At 52.6% G+C, this 23530-nt stretch overlaps 1 protein-coding gene across 1 annotated transcript in view; it reads right to left on the bottom strand.

Annotated features, from left to right (window-relative positions):
- mif4gdb (MIF4G domain containing b) overlaps positions 1-23317 on the bottom strand; it is a 28393-nt gene extending 5076 nt beyond the window's left edge. The window contains 4 exon segments of the mRNA XM_070857460.1: positions 1299-1517; positions 13936-14045; positions 16332-16456; positions 23024-23317. Coding sequence (XP_070713561.1) covers positions 1299-1517; positions 13936-14045; positions 16332-16413 — 411 coding nt within the window. The 5' untranslated portion in view covers positions 16414-16456; positions 23024-23317.
- Between the last annotated feature and the right edge of the window lie 213 nt (positions 23318-23530).

Raw genomic sequence — 23530 nt, 5'->3', positions numbered from 1 at the left:
GGGGGGAAGAGGGTGGGGGGGGGGAAGAGGGTGGGGGGGGGGAGAGGGTGGGGGGGGGGGAGAGGGTGGGGGGGGGGGAAGAGGGTGGGGGGGGGGGGGAAGAGGGTGGGGGGGAAGAGGGTGGGGGGGGAAGAGGGTGGGGGGGGGGAAGAGGGTGGGGGGGGAAGAGGGTGGGGGGGGGAAGAGGGTGGGGGGGGGAAGAGGGTGGGGGGGGGAAGAGGGTGGGGGGGGGAAGAGGGTGGGGGGGGAAGAGGGTGGGGGGGGGAAGAGGGTGGGGGGGGGAAGAGGGTGGGGGGGGGAAGAGGGTGGGGGGGGAAGAGGGTGGGGGGGGGAAGAGGGTGGGGGGGGGAAGAGGGTGAGGGGAAGGGAAAGAGGGAGGGGGAAGAGGGAAGGGATGGAAGAGGGAAGGGGTGGAAGAGGGAAGGGGGAGGGAGGAGGGGAGAGGTGAGGGGGGAAAGAGGGAGGAAGGGAGGGAGGAAAGAGGGATGGGGAAGAGGGAAGGGGGAAGGGGAAGAGGGAAGGGGGGAATGGGGGGGGGGAGGGAGGAGGGGAGAGGGGGGACAGAAAGACAGACAGACTCGGGGCACAACACGTTGCCCATTGAGTTGTGTGGGTCTGTCCACCTGAGACGCGGATCACCACCAGCGGGCCGCTGAGTGACTAGCCTCAGGTTATGCGTCGACATCGGCGAGCAGGCTACCGCCCCCTCCTGGGAGGAGGTGTGCACAGCCATGGTCCAACTCTCAGCAACAGCCTGCATTTGTATAGTGCCCTCAATGGGGTGGGGAAACATCCCAAGGTGCTTCGCAGGGGTGCATTCATTATAAACGGAGGGTGGGTGACAGGAGGAGACATCAGACCGTGAATTCCGTCTCAGGGTCCAGGCTGGATTCTTGTCTCTCCCTCCGACCCCGGCAACCCCTGACCCCACCGGGCACTCACCAACACAGGTCGCAGCACGGGCGGGCAAGGGGATGAGCCCCCAGATCCCTGCCACTGTCGCTCTGGGGCTACAGAGGCCTGTTGGATGCTCCGGCAAAATAATTTTGGTCAGAATAAGATGACCCATCAACCTCGGGATTTTACCATCAACGCATCGTGGACTTGCAATCTGCTCCATTTCATCTTCACACACAGGTGGACCTTTCACTCAACACTCGGCTGGTTCAAAATTAACGATTGCAAGTGAGTGCACCAGAGAGCGCGGTATAACCTAGAGCCCGATACTGAGGGTGGGGGAGATTGTGTTATTACTGGGAGTCTGACACTGAGGGTGGGGTGTAACAGAGAGTTATTACTGGGAGCGTGATACAGCTCCCAGGCCATGGCCCATGCCCCTCGGTCACTGGATTAACGCTCACCTTCAGGTAATCAAAGATGTTGCAGATGAAGGTGACCAGACAGACCCACTCATTGACCGAGCGTTCACGGACCTGCTCCTTCACCAGGAACTCCTGCTGCAGCCGGATCAGGATGTTACGCCGGAAGTTGCTGTTCCCACTCTGCTTGTTCTCAGCCTGGAAACGGGAAAGGAAAATCAGGATCAGAGTCTGACCCTGGGATAGGCCCTGTATTGGAGCAGGAGGCCTGACCCTGGGATAGGCCCTGTACTGGAGCAGGGAGCCTAACCCCGGGATAGGCCCTGTACTGGAGCAGGAGGCCTGACCCTGGGATAGGCCCTATACTGGAGCAGGAGGCCTGACCCTGGGATGGGCCCTATACTGGAGCAGGAGGCTTGACCCTGGGCCACGGCCTGTACTGGAGCACGGAGCCTGACCCTGGGTGTCATGTATGTACATGCTGTTTGTAGCCACCAGATGGTGTCAATGTTGGAGGCCACTGAGCAGCACGCACATGGTGCTGCTCTGGTGTAAAAGGCCAGCCATTTTGTGAGTCAGGCACTTTGGGCCGTTATAAAGCAGAACAAGGTTGTACCTTGTTCAGTTAAACAGTACTCCATTTGAACCTTTATTGCATACATAACATTTGTCGACGAGAATACAGGAACCTTTGTTTGCAACATGAGCACGACTGGATTTTTAGTGCGTTTTGTGGAGGGAGAAGATTGGGCAGACTTTGTGAGCTGTTTGAACCAGTACTTCGTGGCCAACAAAATGAAGGGGGTCAACAATGCAGATCAGCGCGGGCCGTGTTCCTCAATGTGTGCGGTTCAAAGATCTACGGTCGAGAGAGGCGGGAGTCGGCGAGAGGCAGCGGCCTATAAAGGCTCAGCAGTCCGGGGAGCGTCGAGAGAGGCGGAGCTTGTACAGCTCCAGCTGGGAGAGAAAGCAAAAATAAGTAGAAAGAAATCAAAAGGTGACGTCACAGCCAAGAGGGTAAGTGATTGGTGAGTAGCTTTTCATTCTTTTTCTTTTTTATATCAGTCAGTAACTTTTAACATTGTTGTTGCCAATTTTAGTGTATCTAAGGGTTAAGTCATGGCAGGAGAGCTCGGTCATGTGATATGCTCCTCCTGTACCATGTGGGAACTCAGGGACGCTTCCGGTGTCCCTGACGACGACGTGTGCGGGAAGTGTATCCGCCTCCAGCTCCTGACGAACCGCGTTGCGGAATTGGAGCTGAGGGTGGATTCACTCTGGAGCATCCACGATGCTGAGAATGACGTGAGTAGCACGTGTAGCGAGTTGGTCTTACCGCAGGTGAAGGGTCCACAGCCAGCTAGGGAATGGAAGACCAGCAGGAAGAGTAGTGCAAGCAAGGTAGTGCAGGGGTCCCCTGCGGTCATCCCCCTGCAAAACAGATACACGTTTTGAGTACTGTTGAGGGGGATGACTCATCAGGAGAGGGCAGCAGCAGCCAAGTTCATGGCACCATGGCTGGCTCTGTTGCACAGGTGGGCAGGAAAAAGAGTGGGAGAGCGATAGTGATAGGGGATTCAATTGTAAGGGGAATAATAGGCATTTCTGCGGCCGCAACCAAGACTTCAGGATGGTATGTTGCCTCCCTGTTGCAAGGGTCAAGGATGTCTCTGAGCAGGTGCAGGACATTCTAAAAAGGGAGTGAGAACAGCCAGTTGTCGTGGTGCACATTGGTACCAACGACATAGGTTAAAAAAAAGGGATGAGGTCCTACGAAACTAATTTAAGGAGCTAGAAGCTAAATTAAAAAGTAGGACCTCAAAAGTAGTAATCTCGGGATTGCTACCAGTGCCACGTGCTAGTCAGAGTAGGAATCGCAGGATGGCGCAGATGAATACGTGGCTTGAGCAGTGGTGCAGCAGGGAGGGATTCAAATTCCTGGGGCATTAGAACCGGTTCTGGGGGAGGTGGGACCAGTACAAACCGGACGGTCTGCACCTGGGCAGGACCGGAACCAATGTCCTAGGGGGGAGTGTTTGCTAGTGCTGTTGGGGAGGAGTTAAACTAATATGGCAGGGGGATGGGAACCAATGCAGGGAGACAGATAGAAACAAAAAGGAGACAAAAGCAAAAGACAGAAAGGAGATGAGGAAAAGTGGAGGGCAGAGAAACCCAAGGCAAAGAACAAAAAGGGCCAGTGTACAGCAAAATTCTAAAAGGACAAAGGGTGTTAAAAAAAACAAGCCTGAAGGCTTTGTGTCTTAATGCAAGGAGTATCCGTAATAAGGTGGATGAATTAACTATGCAAATAGATGTTAACAAATATGATGTGATTGGGATTACAGAGACGTGGCTCCAGGATGAGCAGGGCTGGGAACTCAACATCCAGGGGTATTCAACATTCAGGAAGGATAGAATAAAAGGAAAAGGAGGTGGGGTAGCATTGCTGGTTAAAGAGGAGATTAATGCAATAGTTAGGAAGGACATTAGCTTGGATGATGTGGAATCTATATGGGTAGAGCTGCAGAACACCAAAGGGCAAAAAACATTAGTGGGAGTTGTGTACAGACCTCCAAACAGTAGTAGTGCTGTTGGGGAGGGCATCAAACAGGAAATTAGGGGTGCATGCAATAAAGGTGCAGCAGTTATAATGGGTGACTTTAATATGCACATAGATTGGGCTAACCAAACTGGAAGCAATACGGTGGAGGAGGATTTCCTGGAGTGCATAAGGGATGGTTTTCTAGACCAATATGTCGAGGAACCAACTAGGGGGGAGGCCATCTTAGACTGGGTGTTGTGTAATGAGAGAGGATTAATTAGCAATCTCGTTGTGCGAGGCCCCTTGGGGAAGAGTGACCATAATATGGTGGAATTCTGCATTAGGATGGAGAATGAAACAGTTAATTCAGAGACCATGGTCCAGAACTTAAAGAAGGGTAACTTTGAAGGTATGAGGCGTGAATTGGCTAGGATAGATTGGCGAATGATACTTAAGGGGTTGACTGTGGATGGGCAATGGCAGACATTTAGAGACCGCATGGATGAACTACAACAATTGTACATTCCTGTCTGGCGTAAAAATAAAAAAGGGAAGGTGGCTCAACCGTGGTTATCAAGGGAAATCAGGGATAGTATTAAAGCCAAGGAAGTGGCATACAAATTGGTCAGAAATAGCAGCGAACCCGGGGACTGGGAGAAATTTAGAACTCAACAGAGGAGGACAAAGAGTTTGATTAGGGCAGGGAAAATGGAGTACGAGAAGAAGCTTGCAGGGAACATTAAGACGGATTGCAAAAGTTTCTATAGATATGTAAAGAGAAAAAGGTTAGTAAAGACAAACGTAGGTCCCCTGCAGTCAGAATCAGGGGAAGTCATAACGGGGAACAAAGAAATGGCAGACCAATTGAACAAGTACTTTGGTTCGGTATTCACTAAGGAGGACACAAACAACCTTCTGGATATAAAAGGGGTCAGAGGGTCTAGTAAGGAGGAGGAACTGAGGGAAATCCTTATTAGTCGGGAAATTGTGTTGGGGAAATTGATGGGATTGAAGGCCGATAAATCCCAGGGCCTGATGGACTGCATCCCAGAGTACTTAAGGAGGTGGCCTTGGAAATAGTGGATGGATTAACAGTCATTTTCCAACATTCCATTGACTCTGGATCAGTTCCTATCGAGTGGAGGGTAGCCAATGTAACCCCACTTTTTAAAAAAGGAGGGAGAGAGAAAACAGGGAATTATAGACCAGTCAGCCTGACATCGGTAGTGGGTAAAATGATGGAATCAATTATTAAGGATGTCATAGCAGCGCATTTGGAAAGAGGTGACATGATAGGTCCAAGTCAGCATGGATTGTGAAAGGGAAATCATGCTTGATAAATCTTCTGGAAATTTTTGAGGATGTTTCCAGTAGAGTGGACAAGGGAGAACCAGTTGATGTGGTATATTTGGACTTTCAGAAGGCTTTCGACAAGGTCCCACACAAGAGATTAATGTGCAAAGTTAAAGCACATGGGATTGGGGGTAGTGTGCTGACATGGATTGAGAACTGGTTGTCAGACAGAAAGCAAAGAATAGGAGTAAATGGGTACTTTTCAGAATGGCAGGCAGTGACTAGTGGGGTACCGCAAGGTTCTGTGCTGGGACCTCAGCTGTTTACACTGTACATTAATGATTTAGACGAGGGGATTAAATGTAGTATCTCCAAATTTGCGGATGACACTAAGTTGGGTGGCAGTGTGAGCTGCGAGGAGGATGCTATGAGGCTGCAGAGTGACTTGGATAGGTTAGGTGAGTGGGCAAATGCATGGCAGATGAAGTATAATGTGGATAAATGTGAGGTTATCCACTTTGGTGGTAAAAACAGAGAGACAGACTATTATCTGAATGGTGACAGATTAGGAAAAGGGGAGATGCAACGAGACCTGGGTGTCATGGTACATCAGTCATTGAAGGTTGGCATGCAGGTACAGCAGGCGGTTAAGAAAGCAAATGGCATGTTGGCCTTCATAGCGAGGGGATTTGAGTACAGGGGCAGGGAGGTGTTGCTACAGTTGTACAGGGCCTTGGTGAGGCCACACCTGGAGTATTGTGTACAGTTTTGGTCTCTTAACTTGAAGGACATTCTTGCTATTGAGGGAGTGCAGCGAAGGTTCACCAGACTGATTCCCGGGATGGCAGGACTGACATATCAAGAAAGACTGGATCAACTGGGCTTGTATTCACTGGAGTTCAGAAGAATGAGAGGGGACCTGATAGAAACGTTTAAAATTCTGATGGATTCAGACAGGTTAGATGCAGGAAGAATGTTCCCAATGTTGGGGAAGTCCAGAACCAGGGGTCACAGTCTAAGGATAAGGGGTAAGCCATTTAGGACCGAGATGAGGAGAAACTTCTTCACCCAGAGAGTGGTGAACCTGTGGAATTCTCTACCACAGAAAGTTGTTGAGGCCAATTCACTAAATATATTCAAAAAGGAGTTAGATGAAGTCCTTACTACTAGTGGGATCAAGGGGTATGGCAAGAAAGCAGGAATGGGGTACTGAAGTTGCATGTTCAGCCATGAACTCATTGAATGGCAGTGCAGGCTAGAAGGGCTGAATGGCCTACTCCTGCACCTAGTTTCTATGGGCCCAAGTTTCCACATGATTTGCGCCTGATTTTTAGGAGCAACTGGTGGAGAACGGACTATCTTAGAAATCGCAATTCTCCACATTTTTTTTTCTGCAGTTCTAGTCAGGTAGAACAGTTCTACTTTGGAACAGAATTTTTTCTTCAAAAGGGGGCGTGTCCGGCCACTGACGCCTGATTTGAAAGTTTCCACAGTGAAAATGTACTCCAAACTAAAGTAGAATGGAGCAAGTGAAGATTTTTGTAGAACTGAAAAAACCTGTTCTACACACTAAAAAATCAGGCGCAGGTTACAAATTAGGCGTCCAGAACGAGGTGGGGGGGGGGAAGGGAAGTCATTAAATTCTATAATAAATCCTTATTTATACTTATACAAATCAATCCAACCTGAATAAACATTTATAAGCAAAGAAAAGATTAAATAAACCATCTTCCTACCTGTGTGAAAGTGCTTCAGGCAGGCCTTTCGGGACCGAAGGCTGAACGGGCCGGCCCGAGACTTCGGGCAGGGCCCGTCCCCAGCACCAGATTTACAGGTCGGTGGCGTTGGGTTGGGTCGGGTCGGGTCGGGGAGGTTTGGTTCGGGTCGGGGAGGGAGGGGGTGAGGGAGGGAGGGAGAGGGAGGGGGTGAGGGAGGGAGGGAGAGGGAGGGGGTGAGGGAGGGAGGGAGAGGGAGAGGGAGGGGGTGAGGGAGGGAGGGAGAGGGAGGGGGGAGAGGGAGGGGGGGAGGGGGGAGGTCAGGTCGGATCCAGTCCAGGAGCGGGAGTCGGGTCGGGTCCAGTGGGTTGGGGTCGAGTCGGGTCGGGTCGGGGGTCGGGAGCGCGGGTCGGGTCGGGTCCAGTCGGGGAGCGGGAACAGGAGCGCGGGTCGGGTCGGGTCCAGTCGGGGAGGCGGGGAGCGGGAACAGGAGCGCGGGTCGGGTCGGGTCAGGTCCAGTCGGGGGGCGGGGGGGGGGGGGCGGGCGGAGCGGGAACAGGAGCTCGGGTCGGGTCGGGTCAGGTCCAGTCGGGGGGGGGGGGGGGGGCGGGCGGAGCGGGAACAGGAGCTCGGGTCGGGTCCAGTCGGGGAGGCAGGGAGCGGGAACAGGAGCGCGGGTCGGGTCGGGTCTAGTCGGGGGCGGGCGGGCGGAGCGGGAACAGGAGCTCGGGTCGGATCGGGTCCAGTCGGGGAGGCGGGGAGCGGGAACAGGAGCGCAGGTCGGGTCGGGTCGGGTCCAGTCGGGGGGGGGGTGGAAGAGCGGGTGTCGGGTCTGGTCCGGAGGCAGGGGAGGGCGGGGAGCGGGTGTCGGGTCTGGTCCGGAGGCAGGGGGGGGCGGGGAGCGGGTGTCGGGTCTGGTTGGGGGGGGAAGCAGGAGCTGGCCGTGGGAGGAAGCAGGAGCTGGCCGTGGGAGGAGCCTTATTCACGCAGCCCCAGTGAGGCCATTTGGCCAGGGCTAGGGGCTGCGTGCTTCGGGCCCCTCCCACACAGTTCGGCGGTTTGGAGCTACTGCACTTGCGTGCCCACTGTAGTGCGCATGTGCAGAGGTCTCGGCACTGTTTTCAGCGCAGGGACCTGGCTCCGCCCCCCCACAGCTCGTGCTGCGCTGCGCCGAGGGCCAGAGGATCTGCAGGGAGGTGGAGAATACGGAGGATTTTTTTTAGGCGCACTTGTGGCGCGAAAAACGGGCGTCCAGGTCGGGACTGCGCCGTTCTAGGCGCGTGTGGAAACTTTGGTCCTATGTTTCTATGTCTGATAAAGAATTTACTCTTGCCTAGTGATCGAACAGAGAAAACGTACGAGGAGTTGTGTACATTGGTACAGGAGCACCTCAAGCCAGACGACGGCATCATCATTTCGAGATAAAGGTTTTATACACACGTTCGATCGGAGGGCCAGAACGCGGCGGAATTCATTACCGACCTGAGACGTCTAGTGGGATGGGCAAGTTCGGGATGGGGTTGGCAGACATGCTGCAGGACTTCTTTGTTATCGGTATCAACCACGAGGTGATCCTGCACAAACTTCTGGCGGTGGAGGAGTTGGATTTAGAAAGGGCCATCCAGATCGCTCAATCATGTATGACGATGGACAGGAGTTTAAAGCAAATATTGATGAAGAACCGAACCTCGGCAAGTTCTGTAAATGTGATTGATTCGGCGTTTGGCAGAGCGGCACATGGCAGGGCCTATCCGGCTGTGGCTGCCCAAAGTCCGCCAGCAGGAATGTATCCGACTTTTCCGTGTTGTGGGAGAAATCATCGGCACCAGCAGTGCCGATTTAAGCAATATAGTTGCAAAGGCTGTCTGAGAATGGGGCATCTCCAGTGCAAGTGTCCGCAGATGAGCAAGCGTGCTGCGATACACCACGTGGAGGATGAGAGTCAGACTAGCACGGATAAGCAATCCGAAATGCCAGAGGAGGAAGTGTATGGACTGTACTCTTTCATAACCAAGAGTAAACCTATTTTGATTAATGTGAAGTGTAACGGGATACTGGTATCGATGGAACTTGACACAGGGGCGAGTCAATCGATCATGAATGAGAGGGCATTTAATAAGCTGTGGGATACTAAGACTGCGAGGCCCAGGCTGAGCCCTTTTAATGCCAAGCTGTGCACGTATGCCAAAGAACTGATAAAGGTTATTTTGTTAGTGCACAAATTAATGTGTCGTATAACGGTGCGGTTCACGAGTTACCGCTGTGGATTGTTCCAGGCAATGGCACAACACTGCTCAGCAGGAGCTGGTTGGAAAATATCAGATGTGACTGGAACGACAAAGGCATTGTCGTCTGAGGAAGATACATGTGCCCAAGTATTGAGCAAGTTCCCCTCGCTGTTCGAACCGGGTATCGTCAACTTCATGGGAGCCAAGGTGCAGATCCACGTGGACTCAGATGCAAGACCCTTCCATCATAAAGCTCGGGCAGTGCCGTATATGATGAGGGAAAAGGTCGAAATTGAACTGGACAGACTCCAGCGTGAAGGGATCATATCACCGGTCGAATTTAATGAATGGGCCAGCCCCATTGTTCCTGTGCTGAAAAGTAATGGCACAGTCAGAATCTGTGGAGACGACAAGGCTTCGATCAACAGGATTTTGAAACAAGATCAATACCCGTTACCGAAGGCTGATGACTTGTTTGCGACGCTAGCCGGAGGTAAGTCGTTCACAAAACTGGACTTGACGTCGGCCTATGTGATGCAGGAGTTGGTCGAGATGTCGAAGAGACTTACGTGCATTAATACGCACAAAGGACTGTTTATTTACCACCGGTGCCCGTTTGAAATTCGCTCGGCTGCAGCAATATTCCAGAGGAATATGGAAAGTCTACTGAAGTCCGTTCCCAGAACCATCGTGTTCCAAGATGACATCCAGATCACAGGTCGTGACTCCAAGGAACATCTGAACAACCTGGAAGAGGTTCTACTGCATTTGGACAGAGTGGGACTCAGACTTAAACACTCGAAGTGCATCTTCATGGCACCGAAGGTTGAATTCCTCAGGAGGAAAACCGCCGCTGATGCCATCAGACCTACTGACGTGAAAACCAAAGCCATCAAGAATGCACCCAAGCCGCAGAACATGACGGAGCTGCGTTCGTTCCTGGGTCTACTCAACTACTTTGGTAACTTCCTACCTAAATTGAGCACCTTACTTGAACCACTGCACATGCTATTGAGAAAAGGCAACAACTGGGTGTGGGGCGCATTGCAAGACAGAGCTTTCGAGAAAGCCACCAATCTGCTTTGCTCAAACAAGTTGTTGGTACATTATAACCCATGTAAACGTTTAGTTTTGGCCTGTGACGCATCGACATATGGAATTGGTTGCGTGTTACAACAAGCCAATGAGTCGGGGAAACTTCAACCTGTCGCGTATGCATCCAAAAGTTTGTCTAAAGCAGAAAGAGCCTACAGTATGGTGGAAAAAGAAGCTTTAGAGTGTGTGTACAGTGTTAAAAAGATGCATCATTACCTGTTCGGTCTGAGGTTCGAATTAGAGACCGATCACAAGCCGATCATTTCGTTGTTTTCTGAGAGCAAAGGTATCAATACCAATGCTTCATCCCGCATCCAAAGGTGGGCGCTGACATTATCTGCCTATGATTATGTCATTTGCCACAGACCTGGCACAGAGAATTGTGCCGATGCTTTCAGCCGGTTGCTGTTGCCCACACCGGAGGTGGAAACACCACAACCGGCAGATTTAATGTTAATCATGGATGCTTTTGAGAGTGAAGGTACCCCTGTCACGGCTCAACAAGTTAAGACCTGGACCAGCCAGGACCCGATATTATCAGTGGTAAAGGGTTACATCCTCAAAGGGGATTGGTCTGCCATACCTAACCAAATGTACGAGGAGGCCAAACCGTACATTCGTCACAAGGACAAACTGTCTATTCAAGCAGATTGCATATTGTGGGGCAATCGTGTTGTAATGCCGAAGAAAGGGAGAGAGAAGTTTTTGCGTGAGTTACACAGCACACATCCAGATATAGTGATGATGAAGGCCATCGCTAGGTCTCACGTATGGTGGCCAGGAATTGATTCTGAGCTGGAAGCATGCGTGCATCAGTGTAACACCTGCATGCAGCTCAGCAAAGCATCAGCAGAATCGCCGCTGGGTCTATGGTCATGGCCTTCCAAACCTTGGTCCAGGATCCATGTAGATTTTGCAGGTCCCTTCCTGGGCAAGATGTTTTTAGTGGCGGTGGCTGCTAATCGAAGTGGATAGAATGAAAAATCATGTCAGCTAGTACGTCCACGGCAACCATAGAGAATCTCAATGTCATGTTCGTGACACATGGTCTGCCTGACATAGTGGTGAGCGACAATGGGTCGTGCTTCACCAGTCAGGAGTTTGTAAAACTTAACGGCATAAAACATGTAAGGTCAGCACCATTCAAGCTTGCGTCCAAAGGGCAAGCAGAACGTGCAGTACAAATTATCAAGCAAAGCATGAGGAGAGTAACCCAAGGGTCACTGCAGACCCGCTTGTCTTGCATACTGCTGAGTTACAGGACATGACCCCACACACTCACAGGGGTCTCGCCTGCTGAACTCATGATGAAAAGAGGTCTTAAGACCAAGCTATCTCTGGTACACCTGGATTTAAGTAATCATGTTGAATACAGAAGATAGAGTCAACAAGGGTACCACGATCACACAACTGTGTCACGGGAGATTTCTGTTAATGATCCTGTAAATGTGTTGAATTATGGTCAGGGTCCCAAATGAATCACTGGTACAGTCATGGCCAAGGAGGACAACAGAGTATTTGTTATTAATCTCAAGAATGGGCAAACTTGCAGGAAACACATGGATCAAACAAAGCTGAGGCACACAGATGAGCCAGAGCAGTCAGACGAAGAAACCGTCGACGACCAACCAACCTACCAGCAGCCTTCAGTGGACTCAAGGGTCATCAGTGAACCCGGAATTTCCATCACGGACTTGTTCACTAAAAATGGACCTGCAATTCCTGAATGGTTACTGCCACCCCCAACAAGTCAGCCATCCAGCCACCAGCCACAACAGACTCCGCACACTCACCCAAGGCCGGAATCAAACGGAGACGGTCAACGCGGGAGTGTAAAGCACCGGACCGTCTCAACCTGCGAAAGACTGTGATAAGATCTCAGAGGAGGGTATTGTCATGTATGTACATGCTGTTTGTAGCCACCAGATGGCATCATTGTTGGAGGTCGCTGAGCAGCACGCACATGGTGCTGCTCTGGTATAAAAGGCCAGCCATTTTGTGAGTCAGGCACTTTGGGACTAAATAAAGCAGAGCCAAGGGTGTACCTTGTTCAGTTAAACAGTACTCAGTTTGTACCTTTGTTGCATAGATAAAACTGGGATAGGCCTGTATTGGAGCAAGAGGGCTGATCCTGGGCGTCGGCCTGCACTGGAGGAGGGAGCCTGACCCCGGGATAGGCCCTGTACTGGATCAGGGAGCCAGACCGTACACAGGGAATGTTTAAGGTTCAGGAAGAAGGGCAGCATTGCAGGAACACAGCAGCACGTGAGCCGAGATTAGAGGTATTCCTGTGCTATTCGAATTCGGACTTGGCAGCGATACCCCTCTAGTTGAATAGCCAACCAACATTGTCCACACTCACTCAACAACAAACTATATTTATATAGTGCCCTCAATGTAGTAAAACATCCCAAGGCGCTTCACAGCAGAAAGGTTTAAGCCTCTCCCTTTTCTCCCCGACCCGCCCTCTGTACCCCAGAGCTTTCCCTCCCTCCTAGCGACACTCTCCTTCACACACCGAGGCGCAGAAGATCAGCCCCTGCCTTGCACTCAGAGCCCAGCCTTGTCCCAGGGGGCCTGTCGATTATTAGCCAATATTTACTCCTGTATTGAAGAGCAGGGGGGTTCTCCCCGGTGTTCTGGGGCCAATATTTATCCCTGCATGAAACTCTCCCAAAAAGTTAGTTTGCAGGTGCAGCAGGTAATCAGGAAGGCGAACTGAATGCTGGCCTTCATTAAGAGAGGGATGGAGTACAAAAGCAGGGAGGTCCTGCTGCAACTGTACAGGGTATTGGTGAGGCCGCACCTGGAGTACTGCATTCAGTTTTGGTCACCTTACTTAAGGAAGGATATACTAGCCTTGGAGGGGGTACAGAGACGATTCACTAGGCTGATTCCGGAGATGATGGGGTTAACTTATGATGATAGATTGAGTAGACTGGGTCTTTACTCGTTGGAGTTCAGAAGGATGAGGGGTGATCTTATAGAAACATTTAAAATAATGAAAGGGATAGACAAGATAGAGGCAGAGAGGTTGTTTCCACTGGTAGGGGAGACTAGAACTAGGGGGCACAGCCTCAAAATATGGGGGAGCCAATTTAAAACCAGTTGAGAAGGAATTTCTTCTCCCAGAGGGTTGTGAATCTGTGAAATTCTCTGCCCAAGGAAGCAGTTGAGGCTAGCTCATTGAATGTATTCAAATCACAGATAGATAGATTTTAACCAATAAGGGAATTAAGGGTTATGGGGAGCAAGCGGGTAAGTGGAGCTGAGTCCACGGCCAGATCAGCCATGATCTTGTGGAGTGGCGGAGCAGGCTTGAGGGGCTAGATGGCCTACTCCTATTCCTAATTCTTATGTTATGTTCTCAATTAATGTAACAAAAAAAAGATTATCTGGTCATTATCACACTGCTGTTTGTGGGAGCTTGCTGTGCGCAAATTCCCGCATTACAACAGTGACTACACTCCAAAAGTACTTCATTGGCTGTAAAGCACTTTGAGACATCCGGTGGTCGTGAAAGGCGCTATATAAATGCAAGTCTTTCTTCTGGGAACAGGGTGGATAAATGTGATGAGAACTGTGTGTGTGTGTGTGTGTGTGTGTGTAAATGCCAACATGGCCTGATTGGGCTCAATGGCCCGTCAATATATTTTGCAGTGTCACCCGAGGCGATAGCGAGTTGTGACTCTGTAAGCCACGTGCAGCAAGTGTGCGCTCAGTCCCACAGCCCTGCACCGTACCTGGACGATGGTGTAGCAAATCCGCCCCGCTTCTTTACTGAATACCAGGTCCTTCATGGACTGCTCGACGATTACAGAGGCCACTTTCTCCAGGTCCACCGAGCCAGGTTCTGGGAAACAAGAACAGCAGAAAGGTTTAAGCCTCTCCCTTTTCCCCCCGACCCGTCCTCTGTACTCCAGAGCTTTCCCTCCTTCCTAGCGACACTCTCCTTCACACACCGAGGCGCATAAGATCAGCCCCTGCCTTGCACTCAGAGCCCAGCCTTGTCCCAGGGGGCCTGTTGATTATTGGCCAATATTTACTCCTGTCCTACAATGATTCAGCACAGGAGGGGGATCCTGCAAATCTCCTGGGAGGACAGACGCACCAACATCAGCGTTCTCGACCAGGCCAACATCCCCAGCATCGAAGCATTGATCATACTCGGCCAGCTCCGCTGAGCGGGCCACACTGTTCGCATGCCCGATACAAGACTCCCAAATCAAGTGCTCTACTTGGAACTCCTACACGGCAAGCGAGCCCCAGGTGGGCAGAGGAAATGTTACAGGGACACCCTCAAAGCCTCCCTGATAAAGTGCAACATCCCCACCGACACCTGGGAGTCCCTGGCCAAAGACCACCCTAAGTGGGGGAAGTGCATCCGGGAGGGCGCTGAGCACCTCGAGTCTCGTCGCTGAGAGCATGCAGAGACCAAGCGTAGGCAGCAGAAGGAGCGTGCAGCAAACCAGTCCCACCCATCCTTTCCCTCAACCACTGTCTGTCCCACCTGTGACAGGGACTGTAATTCCCGTATTGGACTGTGCAGTCACCTAAGGACTCATTTTTAGAGTGGAAGCAAGTCTTCCTCGATTTCGAGGGACTGCCTATGATGATGATATCAGAAGGAGGCCCTTCAGCCCATCGTGCCAGTGTCAGCTGTTTGAAAGAGCTATCTTGTTTGAAACATAAGATTCTGAGGGGGATTGACAGGGTAGATGCTGAGAAGTTGTTTTCCCCGGGCTGGAGAGTCTAGAACCAGGGGCACAGTCTCAGGATAAGGGGTCGGCCATTTAACACAGAGATGAGGAGGAATTTTTTTTCACTGAGGGTGGTGAATCTTTGGAGTTCTCTGCCCCAGAGGGCTGTGGATGCTGAGTCTCTGAATATATTCAAGGCTGAGATCGATAGATTTTTGGAGACTGGGGGAATCAAGGGATATGGAGATCGGGCGGGAAAAATAACAGTAGAAATAGGAGCAGATGTAGGCCATTTGGCCCCTTAAGCCTGCTCCGCCATTTAGTATGATGATGGCTGATCTGATCATGGACTCAGCTCCACTTCCCTGCCTGCTCCCCATAACCCTTTATTCCCTTATCGTTCAAAAATCTGACTATCTCTGCCTTAAATATATTCCATGACCCAGCCTCCACTTGAGTTGAGGTGAATGATCAGCCATGATCTTATTGAATGGTGGAGCAGGCTCGAGGAGCCAAATGGCCTACTCCTGCTCCTAATTCATATGTTCTATCCCATTAGTCCCATTTACCGGCTCTTTCCCCATAGTCTTGCAATTTTTTTTCTTTTCCAAGTAAATATCCAATTCCTTTTAAAAGTTACAATTTTATCTCGAAGCAGAAGGAGGCCATTCAGCCCCTTGAGCCTGTTTCGCCATTCAGCCCCTTGAGCCTGTTTCGCCATTCAGTTTAGATTATGGGTTAACGGCGACGGCAGCAAAGAGGGACGTCATCAAGGTCCAGGTCAGTGATTGGAGCGCGGGCAGACACAGCAGGAGCAGCGAGGTCAGGGGTGAAGGAGCGGCGAGTGATCGTGGAGCGACGTGATCAGGGCCCGGGAGAGGCGCGAGTTCAGGGCCCGGGAGAGGCGAGGGCCCAGGGGCAGCACGGGCCAGCCCACACTGCGATATGTGTGCGCACTAGGTCCGTGCAGCAGAGCTGGTCTCCAGTCGTCTTGGGTAATCCTTGCCACTGGACCAAGACCTAGCTCTGTCAAGCCCGTGTGGTGGCTGGGGTGCAACGGTCATCACACGTTAAAAAAATCCACGCACAGGCATCTTCCACCCTTCAGGATGTAGTTCGGGACCTGGAATATTAGGTCCTTCATTGAAACACCTGTGAACTCATCCCTTTTTGCCGTGGAAGCAAGTCATCCTCGCTTCAAGGGACCACCTATGATGATGATGGGTTAATCTGTATCTCTATTTGGTTCCGTAACCCTGGATACCCTAACCCAACAAAAATCTACAATCCCAGTTTTGAAATTTTCAATTGACCCCCCCCCCCCTCCCCCTCACTCAGCCTCAGCAAGTTTTTAGGGGAGAGTCCCAGATAGCCCTGTCCCGTGTGCGAGAGAAGCCGGCCTGCCCCACACCACAATTGTGGCCGGCCCACTCACCGACCTTTCAGTGCCGTTTTCAGCAGCTGCTGTGTCTCGGTGTCAAATGACTGGATCTTGTACTCGTCCTTCGCCGAATTCTCCATGATCGCTGCAGAGGGTCATACGTGCAGAGACTTCACAGGCAGACTGCGGAGAAAGCACCAGTGGGTTAGTCAGAGACAGGGGGCCAGTCCGAGAGATGGGGGGGGACAGACCGAGAGGCGGGGTGGGGGGGGAACACGACACAGACCGAGAGTGTGGGGGGGAGATACCGAGACGGGGGGGGGGGGAAGGAAGAGACAGAGACGGGGGGGGGGGGGGGGGTTGGAAACAGACAGAGACAGGGGGCCAGACAGAGAGATGGGTGGGGGGACAGACCGAGAGGGGGGGTGGGGGGAAACAGACAGAGAGAGGGGGGCAGACTGAGAGAGGGGGTGGGAGGGCAGACCGAGAGAGAGGGGGGGGGGGGCCAGACAGAGAGAGGGGGGGGGGCGGGCAGACAGAGAGAGGGGGGGGGGGCCAGACAGAGAGAGCGGGGGGGGGGGGAGCGGGCAGACAGAGAGAGGAAGGCAGACAGCAAGAGACCACCTCAGGCCATTTGCTCACACCACGGGGCAATCATTCTCCCTCTGGTTTACTTGAGCTCAACAGGGTGCGGGACATTAGTGCTGGGGATAGGAAGCTTTCCAAGTCAAACGTTCACAGTCCCATCAAACACTCCCGGGGCAGGTACAGCACGGGTTCGATACAGAGTAAAGCTCCCTCTGCACTGTATGACTTTTCCCCATCCTGTGGGCTGTGGCAGTGAGATTGCCGATCGGTGCTGTCAGGAGGTGGATGGTGCTGTGGCTCCGAGCCCTGTATAAGTTGGATTGGAGTTGCCCTAATTTGCCATTGCAGACTCGGGAGACGATACTTTGCTTCTATCCGTGCGACTCGATTTCCGCACAGGGCTCAAGTGAAGGGCCAGTGTCCTGCCCACAGCACACGCTTCCCTCACCACCCAAGCCACCATGCCACGTGTCAACCTAAACCAGGGAGTGCCATCGGGCTATTCAACTGCAAGTGTCGTCACAAACCAGTCTGATCCTGTCCTCATCCAAACCTGTAACGGGCCACGGCAGGGTGCGGGGGGGGGGAAACCAGGACAGGTCGGAGTTCAGTTCTACCAATTAACATTTAAAGCACATTTCATGCTGGGATAGGCAGGGCCGCTGTCAAAGCAAATGACCGTCCGGACACGAAGCAAGGAACATCGGGAGATGTCCAGAATATACACCAGAGGCAAAACAGGAAGCTGCTCGACTCGGGAAGGTAAAGGAGACGGTGGAGGGTGGGGGGGGGAAAGAGAGATGATGGATAGAGAAGTGGGCGCTCCAACCACCATCCCAACCCCTCCTGAAACTCCTCGCCCCAGCCCCCCACCCCCATTCCACCCCAGTGCCTTCCCTCCCCTCCTCCCCCACCCCAGTCCCTCACTCCCCCACCCCACCCTACCCCAGTACCTCACTCCCCCCCACCCCACCCCAGTACCTCCCCCCACCTCAACCCCCCCACCCCAGTACCTCACTCCCCCACCCCACCCTACCCAAGTACCTCCCCCCACCCCCCCCATGTTACGTCCCCAGCCTGACCCCGGAGTTACCGCCATCCACTGCTGAAGTCTGCCAGTCAGTAAAGGGCTGATCTCCTGGTCGGCTCCCTCATTGCTCTCCCCAGAGGCACGGAGCGCCGTGTGGCCAGCCAGAGTGAGCAGGCAGCAGGCCCCCGCCTGAGACCCCACCCACTGCACACACACACAATGGGCGTGCCGCAGCCTGCCAACTCAGCACGGGGCTGTCGGTGATGGGGAAGGAGGGGGATCAGCAGGATCACAATTCCACACTGCCTTTGTCAAGGGTTTAATGCATCTGTTCCTGCCCAATGGAGCTTGACGGAAGACAAACACGGCCACTGGAAACTTTAGATAAATAGGGAACAATGAGAATATTAGAAAGTGTTTTGAGTCCCCATTTCTCGGCCCCTCTCTCCTGTGGGTGCTGACTCGCACTGGGTGGGGGTCCCACAGCCTCCGCCAGTCCCCCCGATACCTCGGACAAGTTGCCATCCTACTTGGTTGAACCCAGTCAGCGAATATCGGTGGGCTATTTAACCTTGGGAGGCACCACAGCCCGATTCCGTACTCAGTTGTGGCTCAGTGGGTAGTACTCCCACCTGAGTCAGAATGTTGTGGGTTCAAGTTCCACTGCAGAGACGAGAGCACAAAATCTAGGCTGACACTCCAGTGCAGTGCTGAGGGAGCGCTGCACTGTCGGAGGTGCCGATTTTTGAATGGTGAATGTAAAATATCCCATGGCACTATTTCGAAGAAGAGCAGGGGAGTTATCCCCGGTGTCCTGAGCCAACCAACTCCACCAAAACACATTATCGCGTCATTGTCGCATTGCTGTTTGTGGGAGCTTGCTGTGCATAAATTGGTTGCTGTGTTTCCCACATTACAACAGTGACTGCACTGCATTGGCTGTGAAGCGCTTTGAGACATCTGGTGGGTGTGAAAACTGCTTTAGCCGAATCCCATTCTCACAGGAGGTGGCAGAGGGCAATGGCGGAACGGGTATCCCGGGCTGGTTTATGCCCTCCCTCGGTGCTGGGCACAGAGACTGGCCACAACACCTCAACTCCTGTGCTGCCCAACATCAGCCAACTCAGCAATGACTGCCCCCACCAAGGTTTATCGAGTGAGGAAATAGAACCACTCAGAGCAAGAAGGCCCCACCTTTGACTCCTCGTGTAGCTTGTCAACCCCAGCCTCATCATCATAGGCAGTCCCTCGGAATCGAGGAAGACTTGCTTTCACTCCTGAAGTGAGTTCTTAGGTGGCTGAACAGTCCAATACGAGAGCCACAAACTCTGTCACAGGTGGGACAGTCGTTGAGCAAAAGGGTGGGTGGGACTGGTTTGCCGCACGCTCCTTCCGCTGCCTGCGCTTGATTTCTGCATGCTCTCGGCGATGAGACTCGAGGTGCTCAGCGCCCCAGGCGTTGCCAGCAACAGCCTCAGCCTCTCCGCTCCGCAGAAAGTGAGCCTGGAACATCCCAGTTCCCAATCACTGTCCAGCGATTTCCCCCAGCCGGAAAGCGAGTGTGTGGGGACATGGGATGAGGGCGGAACAGGGCTTGGCAGGAGGTGATGGGTGAACGGGACTTGGTGTGAGTGATGCCCCTCTAGTTGAATAGCCAACCAAGATTCTCCACACTCACTCAACCTCAACTTGTATTTATATAGCGCCTTCAATGTAGTAAAACATCCCAAGGTGCTTTGCAGGAGTGTTATAGAAGAGCAGGGGAGTTATCCCTGGTGTCCTGGGGCCAATAGTTATCCCTCAATCAACGTAACATAAAAAAGCAGATTATCTGCTCATTATCTCATTGCTGTTTGTGGGAGCTTGCTGTGCGCAAATTGCCTGCCGCGTTTCCCACATTACAACAGTGACTACACTTCAAAAGTACTTCATTGGCTGTAAAGCGCTTTGAGACGTCCGGTGGTCGTGAAAGGCGCTATATAAACGCCTTCCTTTCTTATAATACAAAATTTGACACCAAGCCACATAAGGAAAATTTAGGACGGATTGGTCATAGAGGTAGGTTTTAAGGAGCGTCTTAAAAGGAGGAGGGAGAGGCGGAGAGGTTTAGGGAGGGAGTTCCAGTGCTTGGGGCCTAGAGAGGTAAAGGCACAACCACCAATGTTGGAGCGATCAAAATCAGGGATGCTCAAGAGGAGCGCAGACATCTCAGGGGGTTGTGGGGCTGGAGGAGATTACAGAGCGACGGAGGGGTGAGGCCATGGAGGGATTTGAAAATAAGGATGATAATTTTGAATCGAGGAGTTGCTTAACCGGGAGCCAATGTAGGTCAGCGAGCACAGGGGTGATAGGTGATCGGAATTTAATGCGAGTTAGGACACGGGCAGCCGAGTTTTGGATCACCTCGAGTTTACGGAGGGTAGAATGTGGGAGTCCAGCCAGGAGTGTGCTGGAATAGTCAAGTCTAGAGGTAACAAAGGCCGCCTCCTGAATGCTGCCCTCCGCGATGGGGTACCAGAGGAGGACTGAAGTCTGTGTAACGATACAGCAACAGGTGTAAACACCCTCAGGAGGGAGAGGGGAGAAAATTGGTTAACAAAGGAGGGGAGAAAAGTCAGGAATCACACTTGGAGCGCCTGGATTTTAGTACACCACTGGGCAGTGCGTCTACTATCGAGGCACAGGGCCTACTGTTAGATATCCAGACAGACAGCAGCTTTCAAAGTCTGATCAACCACCATGAAAATCAGATAGATAGTGAAGTTGGACTAATTGTCTAACTAAATAGCGCCTTTGGTGCCTTTCACTCCCTCAGTACCGCCAACAGTGCGGCGCTTCCTCAGTACTGCACTGAATTGTCGGCCTGGATTATGAGCTCAAGTCTCTGGAGTGGGGCTCGAACTCACAACCTTCTGGGCAACAATGTTCCACAGGGCCGGCTCTGGCTGCTGGGGCCCGGGCTCCGTGTCCACGGGTAGCTCGCCCAGTCCCTCGGCCCAGTGACCCGCTTTCCAGGGCTACGAGAATCGGCAGGCAATTCGGCCAATGGAGGCATCGCAGCCAAGATCCTGTCCTCTAAAGTGTAGACACACACACACACCCACAGCCACAGCTGACCCGTCCAGCGAATGGCAGTGTGGATCGGAGGTGATGGGTGCTGCATGTACGCAAAGCCCCAGAACCATCCTCTCCAGCTCACACTCTGCTGGAGCAAAGGCAAGCTGCCTGGGAATCTACGCACCCACACTGGCTGCTGAGCCTCTCTTCAAACTTTGCCAGCTGTGAATTACTCACAGTAACAACTCTTCAAGAGTTTACTAAATGTGGTTTTGCACCCCAGACGAGGGGGCTGGGGGGATGCGAAGCTCCAATGACCGCTGTTGTAAAGTGAGTGAGAGAGAGAGTGAGTGAGTTAATGGAAGATCTTGGCCACAGAGTTCTCTGAACATAGTCTCAAAGGACGACAAACATTCATCGGCATTTTTCCTCCCACATCAAACAGGACTGCGTCATCGCCCCAACCCTCTTCTCAATCTTCCTCGCTGCCATGCTCCACCTCACAATCAACAAGCTCCCCGCTGGCGTGAAACTAAACTACAGAACCAGTGGGAAGCTGCTCAACCTTCGTCGTCTCCGGGCCAGGTCCAAGATCGCCCCAACCTCTGTCATCGAGCTATAGTACGTGGACAACGCCTGTGTCTGCGCACATTCTGAGGATATCGTCGATGTATTCACTGAGGCATATGAAAGCATGGGCCTAACGCTTAACATCCGTAAGAGAAAGGTCCTCCACCAGCCTGTCACCGCCGCACAGCACTGCCCTCCAATCATCGAGATTCACGAATCGGCTCTGGACAACGTGGACCATTTCCCAGACTGCGGGAGTCTTTTATCAACAAAGACAGATACTGATGCGGAGATTCAGCATCACCTCCAGTGCGCCCGTGCAGCCTTCGGCCGCCTGAGGAAAAGAGTGTTTGAAGAGCAGGCCCTCAAATCTACCACCAAACTCATGGTCTACAGGGCTGTAGTAATACCCGCCCTCCTGTATGGATCTGAGGCATGGACGATGTATAGAAGGCACCTCAACTCGCTGGAGATATATCATCAACGATGTCGCTGCAAGATCCTGTAAATCCCCTGGAAAGACAGGCGCACCAACATCAGTGTCCTCAACCAGGCTAACATCCCCAGTATTGAAGCACTGACCACACTCGATCAGCTTCGCTGGGCAGGCCAAATAGTTTGCATGCCAGATATGAGACTCCTAAAGCAAATGTTTTCTGCGGAGCTTCTTCATGGTAAACAAGCCAAAGGTGGGCAGCAGAAGTGTTACAAGGACCCCCTTAAAGCCTCCCTGGTAAAGTGCAACATCACCACTGACACCTGGAAGACCCTGGCCGAAGACCGCTCGAGGTGGAGAAAGGGAGGGCTCTTCGAGTTTCAATGCAAAGAGTGTGAAGAGGCCAAGGGCAGGCAACGGAAGGAGCGCGCGGTAAACCAGCCCCACCCACCCCTTCCCTCGACGAATGTCTGTCCCACCTGTAACAGGGTCTGTGGCTCTCGTGTCGGACTGTTCGGCCACCAGAGAACTCACTTTGGGAGTGGAAGCAAGTCTTCCTCGATTGCGAGGGACTGCCGATCATGATGATGATGATGATAAATTTAAGTGAGAAAGAGAACAAGTGAGAAAGTGTGTGTGTTAATATGTTAGGTCTGTTAGTGTGAGTATGTTAATGAGTGTGTGTGTGTTGGTGTTTGTGTGCGTGAGTGAGTGATTGTGTGTGTAAGTGCGAGAATATGTTATTGTGTGTGTGTGTGCGCAAGTGTGTGTAAGTGAGTGTGTAAGTGCGAGAATATGTTATTGTGTGTGTGTGTGCGCAAGTGTGTGTAAGTGAGTGTGTGTGTGTGAGCTAACGAGGACAGGACCTTGGCTGTGACGCCTCCCGCGGCCGAATTGCCTGCCAGCGCTCGCAGCCCTGCCCTAGTCCCGGGAAGCGGACGGCTGGGCCGAGGCACCGGGAGAGCTGGCCGTGGACCCGGAGCCCGGGCCCCAGCAGCCAGAGCCGGCCCTGTGGACCAGTGTTGCCCCGCTGGGAGTCAGAGGGGGAACCCCGGAAACTGACACTTACCTGGCGGCGGCTCCAGGTGAGCCAGGGACTGGGAGCCCGGGGGGCGCTCAGATCTTCTTGGAGTCGGTGTCGGGCTGCTGGGTGTAGAGGAAGACCAGGAGCAGGGTGAGCACCAGTAACACCAGCAGCAGGAAGGGCACAAACTCCAGCATGGAGTGTAGGTGCGGGATGGGCATCGCTGGGCTCCGGGCTCCGGGCAGGGCACGGAGCTTAGTGCCTGGGGCTCGCCAAACGCAGCAATCCGTCCACCATCAGCCCCAGCCCGCGACTGCTTCCTCCTCGTCATTTCCTTACACGTGGAACTTCACCCGGCTCCCTCTGCTCCCTCCCTCTCTCTCTTTGTCTCCTGTTCTAAACTTCACCCAATGCTTTCAAACCACCCAACCCCCTAGCCCTGCAATGTCCTGCTGACACCCCCAGCAAGACCCTGCCAAGCATAATCCTTTGTAGATGGGAGGAGAGGAGAGGGAGGGGGTAAGTTATTTCATATTGGAAATGTCACATTAA

This window comes from Pristiophorus japonicus, chromosome 16 (genome assembly GCF_044704955.1).
Source record: "Pristiophorus japonicus isolate sPriJap1 chromosome 16, sPriJap1.hap1, whole genome shotgun sequence".
Taxonomy (NCBI): Eukaryota; Metazoa; Chordata; class Chondrichthyes; family Pristiophoridae; genus Pristiophorus; species Pristiophorus japonicus.
This window is presented reverse-complemented; position numbering and strand designations above follow the sequence as displayed.